This window comes from Trematomus bernacchii, unplaced genomic scaffold (assembly GCF_902827165.1).
Source record: "Trematomus bernacchii unplaced genomic scaffold, fTreBer1.1, whole genome shotgun sequence".
Classification (NCBI taxonomy): Eukaryota; Metazoa; Chordata; class Actinopteri; order Perciformes; family Nototheniidae; genus Trematomus; species Trematomus bernacchii.
This window is the reverse complement of record NW_022987911.1, coordinates 51342-59300: the sequence shown is the minus strand read 5'-3', so window position 1 is coordinate 59300 and position 7959 is coordinate 51342. Positions and strand designations below refer to the sequence as shown.

Genomic DNA, 7959 nt, shown 5'->3' with positions numbered 1-7959 from the left:
TACAGTAAGTTGAGTGGAGTTTGGTACCTGTGTGCTTGTGAGACACATGGAGGTTGAGCGCGCCACACAGGTTGTCTGTTAGTTTATGAGGCGATGTATGCTAAATACAGGGCTTAATAGTGGATGGAATATATGCCGAACTCACCAGCATTAACCACAACAGCTTATTATGAATTATTATTGTTTTAAATCAAAGTTTATTTGTCATTATACCCACGTTTTCCTTAAATACTCAGATATTTGGGTGGAGTTTGGTACATTGTGTGGTTTTGTTCGGTCTGGCCTGAATGGAGCCCGGTGGCTCGGCAGGACAGAGATAGCAATGCTCTGAAACACGTGGTCGACTTTGATAAAGTGGCTAACTTTAGCAACGTCACTTAATGCCATTATCGTAGGAAGTAGTTCTGAAAGTTAGCTGATAGCAGGTTAGCATGGATTCAATCTAGAGAGTTAAACTACATTTTAAAGCGATATGGATTCATTCTGAAGGGTGTTGCTGCTTTTATTGTTGCTTTTAACTCGTGAGTAAATTAAAAAATTATTTTTTATTTTTAGTGCCAGATTATGATGAAAAAAAATAGACCAATATATTTACTATGCGTGTTGTTTTTCTCCCTGTCCGATTCAGCATGGCAGCCTACGACATTTTGAGAAGTAATAAGACATCCATTGTGGCCACTTTGTGTGCAGACCACACGCTAATCCTCAACAAAGTTGATGAGAACAAGTTGATAACTGCACGCGAGTACAAAAAACTAAGAAGCATCGACAAACTAGATGCAGAGGACCGCGTTGTGGCGTTGGTGGATACGATCATGGACAAAGGAGAGGACAGATGCCAAGCCTTCCTGAACCTCCTGCAAACTGATAAGGACATCCATGAGACTTACCCTGAGCTGAAGAACATACTGGAGAAGGGAAACCACCCGGTTCAGGCTTCTTCAGTTGAAAACATCGGTACGTTAACATACAAATGACTAATACGCATGCCAAATGTGTGTTACTGTGAGGTTGACAAATGTTACGTTTGTAAAGTGTCCTTCTGTTTCCCTCTTATTCCCGCAGATCAGCCAGAAAGCGGAGAGGAGGTGAGATAAGCTAATATTGAAAAAGCACACTTAATGTTAAAATGCATGCGTCAGGGTTTTTAGTTAGCCTTTGTAATTATTATCCTGTATTAACATCTAGAATAGTAGCATTGTAATACTGTTAGGGTTAGATTCAAACTAGTTAACCTCCCTGCCCTCAGGTACCAAACAAGGTGCTGATCTAATCCTTGGGGGGGTGTGTTTCGAAAATATTGCCCAATTCTGAAATGTTATTACTACAGTTTTGGATAAAAGATGCTTAGAGTGTTCATTTTGTATTTATTTGTATTTTCCCAGCCGAGCAGCCCGACAGCCCCCAAAGCACCGACAGCCCCCAAAGCACCGACAGCCCCCAAAGCACCGACAGCCCCCAAAGCACCGACAGCTCCAATAGCACCGACAGCCCCCAAAGCACCGACAGCCCCCAAAGCACCGACAGCTCCCATAGCACCGACAGCCCCCAAAGCACCGACAGCTCCCATAGCACCGACAGCCCCCAAAGCACCGACAGCTCCCAAAAGCACCGACAGCCCCCAAAGCACCGACAGCCCCCAAAGCACCGACAGCCCCAAAAAGCACCGACAGCTCCCATAGCACCGACAGCCCCCAAAGCACCGACAGCCCCCAAAGCACCGACAGCTCCAATAGCACCGACAGCCCCCAAAGCACCGACAGCCCCCAAAGCACCGACAGCTCCCATAGCACCGACAGCCCCCAAAGCACCGACAGCTCCCATAGCACCGACAGCCCCCAAAGCACCGACAGCTCCCAAAAGCACCGACAGCCCCCAAAGCACCGACAGCCCCCAAAGCACCGACAGCCCCAAAAAGCACCGACAGCTCCCATAGCACCGACAGCCCCCAAAGCACCGACAGCTCCCATAGCACCGACAGCTCCCATAGCACCGACAGCTCCCATAGCACCGACAGCCCCCAAAGCACCGACAGCCCCCAAAGCACCGACAGCCCCCAAAGCACCGACAGCTCCCATAGGACCGACAGCCCCCAAAGCACCGACAGCTCCCATAGCACCGACAGCTCCCATAGCACCGACAGCCCCCAAAGCACCGACAGCTCCCAAAGCACCCAAAGCCCCCAAAGCCCCCAAAGCACCCAAAGCCACTAAAGCACCGACAGCCCCCAAAGCACCGACAGCCACCAAAGCACCCAAAGCCTCCAAAGCCCCCAAAGCACCCAAAGCCACTAAAGCACCCAAAGCCCCCAAAGGACCCAAAGCCACCAGCAGGTCTGCAAAGTCTCCTGGACCGGCTAGTGCTCGCAAGGTAAACACTCACACAGACAAATCCATTCAGGGTTTTACAGGGCACATATTATGTTTTTGAAGTATCCTGTGGAGTTTTTCTCTCTGCACTTGATCTCCCCCTGCCAGCAGGCCTCTTGTAGTAGCTTGTGTAGCGCACATGGCTGGGCAATCTGCTTACATTGAGTGCAGGTTGCACATGAGGCTGCAGGCATGACAAAGAATCATTAGGCGCGTTCACACCGGAGTACTTTTCCCCGTACTTTTCCCGTTTAGTTCCGTTAGTACCCCTTATGTTGCGTTCACACCAAAAAGAGTACTTAGTGCCGGGAACTTTTACCCCCATTGTTAGTGCCTGCTAGAGAGGTGGTACCTAAAAAGTACCAATTTATATTGGCTGGGCGGATTGCAAACCACACCCCGTAAAACTCTGAAAAGTTTTGTGAAGCCGCCATTGTATTTACTGGCATTAGCATTATTAGCATTAGCATTAGCCCCGCGCACCAACGCAGAGAGACTAACTTATGGCAACACAAAAGAAAACATGGGAGCGGTGGAGATGAGGAGGTGCCGACGTTCTGGTGATTTACTCTGAAGGCTTCAGTAGAAGCTGCTGGGAGTCCCAGCAGCTTCTACTGAAACCTTCCCCAACTCCGGGGACTTCCGGCCGGGGACTCCGGGTGGGCAGTATACGCCGTGAAGTGGTTTGCGGCCTGCCAGTAAACCCAAAGCAGAAGAAGACGAAGTGATGTCAGCGGCTCATTTGCGTAATCTTCCCTCAGGAACTTATTCCGGTGTGAACGCGATTGGCACTCAGTGCCCTGGGGCACTAAGTGCCAGGGCACTGAGTGCCGACACTAAGTACGGCAAAGTACTTGGTGTGAAAGCGGCTATACTCTGCTGATAATCAAAGAGCAGCACGTAGTGGAGATGCTGACGTAAACTTTTGATTCGATTTCTGTCCCTAGTTTGAGTGTTATTTATTTTTTTCCTTATCGACTACGAGAGATGGATTATGTTTGAAATCTCTAATCAGGGATCTGATTGATCTGACAATGACGCAACACTTCATGATCATTAACATTTCAGTACCCGTTTTCAGTTTTTCGTGCGTCTGTAAATGATGACAACCTTCGTGGAAGTCTGAAAAGGTCAATAAAAGTAATTGTATTTTGTGGAATAAGGGTTTGTTGACTTACACTGGCTGGTTGGGTTTTACTTTTGCCATAACACATGGTGTGTTCATTTTCTATATACACGGGTTTTCACATGTATCCGTCACAAAGACACACTTGACTTTAGCTTTCACTAAATGAACATATTGTATTAAAACATGTTTCACTGTGATCTCTGGTTTAATCACATGTTTTTGATCCCACAGGTGATGAAGAAGAAGAAGAAGTAGATGAGCAGGATGAAGGTTTGAGGACTGGTTCCCAGTGATGATCCCCCCTTCAGGAGAGCTGTACGTGTGTTCCAAGATGGCAGCACGTTGATTTGTCTCTGTCTCTGTTAGTGTTTGTCTCATTCTCGTTTTTTTGGCATTGACTACCTCTTGTGCATACTGACATTTTATCATTTTTATTTAGCTTTTTAGACCCGTTTTTCTTAATTGGTCTGCTGCACTTTTAAAAGTTTTTGTGCCGGTGCCTCGCTGTGACTGGATTGTTTGCTCTCTGCCTGAGCTGTGGCTCTTTCGGACTCTGAATGGCTGTCTGTCCTGCCGTGCTGTCGGGGGCTGATCCACCTGAGCTGCTGTTCCTGAATTGGGTGTGTTGCAGCACAATGTCGCCTAAAGCTACCCTCGTGTTCGCTCTTCTTCTGGGATTAATTGTCAGCCCGCATGTCGGCAAAGCTGACGGATTGCCTCCCAGCGATGTCTCTGTTCACTTCGGACATTCGGATGGTGGAACCTCTGGAGCGCTGACTCCATCGGATAGTGTTTACCAAAAGCTGACGTTTTATGGCACGAAATGCGTTCTCCCGTATGCCCTTATGACTCTGGACTCGCTAATATCGAATGATCGGAGCAGCCCCGCCCCTCTGAGGAGTGATGCATCCAGACAGAGCCCATCAAAAATCATCTTCCAGGCTGTTAATATTGTTACTGCTATTACTCTCTGGTAACGTTAACATTAACCCTGGTCCTGAGTGTTTCTCTGCTTCCTTGCAGCATTTGCCAACTCCGAATGAGTTTAGCTGTTGGCAAGGATTGGGTTTTCTGCATGTTAGTGCTAGAAGCCTAGTGCCCAAATTAGATGTGTTCAAGACCTGGTTTTGAGTTGCTAAGCCTGATATTGTTGTAGTTTCTGAAACCTGGATAAAACCGTCTGTCACTGACACTGTTATTCAGATTGATGGATATAATGTATTCAGAGCTGATCATAAGGGCAGAGCTGGTGGTGTTGCAATATACACTGCTGAGAAACTACAGTGCTCTGTCCTTCACTCAATTTCAATTCCAAGGCAATTTGAGTTGCTAGCAGTCCAAATAACTATAGCAAATGCTCCTCTCACTGTTATTGGCTGCAATACAGATGGAGCATCTTATTTCAGACTCCAGCTTACTGCTTCCTGCCTACTACCAGCCAGTTACCTGCCTAAGACCTGCCAAAGACCAGTATCTGGGAATGTTAAGCCCTCCCACTATTTTCCAAGAGGGCGTTGCCAGATTTTCAATTTCAGGATTTAACCAGGAGATGGCGCTTCCTTCACAAAAACAGGAAGACAACTTTTCATGGACTTTCAGTTTTGTTTAGAAGAGCATTTGAACACATCAATATTTTAGATCAAATGAAGTATATCTAATCTTGTAATTCAATAATATATAGTCTTTATATATTAAATAACTATGGCCAAACTAAGACTTAGTTTTTCACAAGAGAAAATGCAGATATTATATAAAAACTAACGTTAAAATCTTGTTTTTAATGCCCCAAGAGCAATAAAAACACTTGGTAAAAAAATCCTGAGTGAGGCTTTCATAAATTGCATTTAGCTGCCGCTTTTATCCAAAGCGACTTACTATTTAATAAATGATTATTCATAACAAATATGAGTGATGTGTGATTATTATTCATGCTATATACTGATATAGGGCTAAGTAAGCAATCAATCCTGCAAATTAACCCTTAGTTGTTCAATATATTTATTCAGACAATGTGAGTAGAAATACAGAAATTCTGCTTAAATTCTGGGTTAAATTGGGATTTGATATGTGGGGGGGCTCTGTTAGAAGGTGCGACGGGGGAGGGGGGGAGAGAGTTAGACGCTCGTGAATTGTCAACGGGGGGGTTGACATCAGAGCATCGTCCTATGGGCTTAGCCCCGGACAGGTACAACAGGTATTCACTCAGAGGGGGGTAGGTACTAAATGCCACCCATTTACATGTAGGCAAACAAAATCAACATACAGTAGGGGGGTGGGGGATGGTGAACGGTATGGTCAATGTTTGTAAACACAATCCCCAGGATATGTCCTTAGCCGCGTTCACACCGGAGTACTTTCACCGTACTTTTCGCGTTTTAGTTGTCGCGTTCACACCAAAAATCGTACTTAATCTCGGGTACTTTTACCCCCATTTTTAGAGCCAGCTCAGAGAGCGTACTTTTCTGTGGGTGAAAAGTGCTCCAAAAGTGCCCCAGTGCTGATTGGCTGGGCGAATTGCAAACCACGCCACGTAGAACTGTGGAAATGTTGTGTAGAGCCGCCATTGTTTTGCCTCGCTACAAAATCCCGACGGAGCGTTGGGTTTGTTTTTGAAAGCAGTTATGGCAAGCATCAAGAAATGATGAGGAGGTGTCGGCGCTTCTGGAGATCTACGCCGAGGACGCGACCCAGGGAATGCACTGAAGCCAGTTCAGTGGCTTTCACTCGACCTGGGAATGTGCACAGCCCCACGGCACACCGGCTAAAAATAAAGAAACTCGGGCAGGACTACAAACGGCGGATTCAGTGGCCAACGATGACGACCACGACGAAGGTAAAATCAACTACATGCACTGGGGTTTTAATCTGCACAATAATGGTCTCAGATGTACTTTTATTTGCTCAGTAGATCAAGCTAGCCATACTAGGCGGAATAGGCTAACACCGGCCCCGAGCTAGCTACATCTAGCTAGCTAGATATTCTCGGCTGTATGAAAACGTTTTGACTTGTGAATAACTGTGTAGTGTTTCTGTAATTTGCTTCACTAACTCATGGCACTAATCGTCTGTTTCAGGCGAGGATGGACAACTCTCGTGATTGGAAACAAGCGAGCTTTGCATTCTAGATTACAGCGCTAGCTCGCCCCCCTTACCAGCAACCAAACGCAAAGGTACACACACAGAACGTTACGCATCGAACTGATGTTCACAATCATGTTTATTTCCTTCTTGGTACAATTATGAAACAGCGTGAAAACGTATTCGCCAAGACCGGCATTTACAAATGTCTCACACAAACATTGTAAACATCAGGGCTAGAGGTCACATGACTTCCGGTACGAAAACTTGCCTCAACAAATTAAACAAAATTCAAGCATACATGAAGCACAATCCTCCGTGTTTGAACCTCTTAAATCGCTGCATAGCCGATTTATTTGGACTGGATTATCCCAGAGAGGCTAAACATTCTTTATAACACAGTTTGAGATTTGTGAAACCTTAATTCTATTTGTGAAAATACAAAAAAGGGAGATTTCAGTGCTTTTTCGCATCCTGGCCACATTAGACCAGGTCCTGATCTAAAACCACTATACCTAGACTCATCAAATCTGGACTGGATTATCCCAGAGAGGCTAAACATTCTTTATAACACAGTTTCAGATTTGTGAAACCTTAATTCTATTTGTGAAAATACAAAAAACACATTCCTAGTATGTTGTAAAACTACATGGCGACTAAACAGATCTTGTATATTGCTTATTTTCCCCTCTTAGGAAAGCGGACACGGGATGCTAATTTCTTTGACACCGCCCAGGCGTTGGAGGACCGGCGTGCCGTGGTGAAAGAGTCGATGCACGGGGATCAGATGGTGCTGTTCACCAAGGCCCAGGAAACGGAGGACAAGATGCTCACCAGTTCATTTTATATTATTGTTATTACTGTTATTATATAGTCTTGATACAACTGACACTTTATTTTATATTGATAATGTTAATTTACATGTACAACTTCTATTTTATTTACATTAAAAATGTGAACTTCTATTTACTGTTAAACAGATCCTGTATCTTGCTTATTTCTCCTGACACTTTATCTTTAGTGACCGTAGCATCCTATACATCACATGTAAGTGATTATTCTGATACCATCATGTTTCATCGGTTATAAACTGGCAAAGCTTTATTTGTCATTTATCATCAATGTTGCAACCTTGTGGAGGAATGGCAGCGGCACATACACAAATATGATAATTTATATAATTTTAAATATTATTTGACCTAAAACTAAATGTTTTTATGATTGTCCTCTGAGGAGGACATGGGGATTTGCAAACTTTTAATTCCCCCCTCCATTTTACACAACACAAAATGGAGTCCACTATGGGCCGAAACTAACATGTATGTTTATGGCAGACAAATGCAGTGGGTCTCAGGAAGATAAATAATAACGGTGGGTTTGCTG

General features: G+C 44.9%; 1 protein-coding gene across 1 annotated transcript; it reads left to right on the top strand.

Annotated features, from left to right (window-relative positions):
- Positions 1–629: 629 nt before the first annotated feature.
- On the top strand, positions 630–4824 carry LOC117470605 (proteoglycan 4-like). The gene is made up of 4 exons (XM_034115413.1): positions 630–957; positions 1066–1088; positions 1573–2370; positions 3730–4824. Exons 1-4 carry the CDS (start codon positions 630–632, stop codon positions 3751–3753), a joined length of 1173 nt encoding a protein of 390 aa, XP_033971304.1. The 3' UTR covers positions 3754–4824.
- Positions 4825–7959: the final 3135 nt, after the last annotated feature.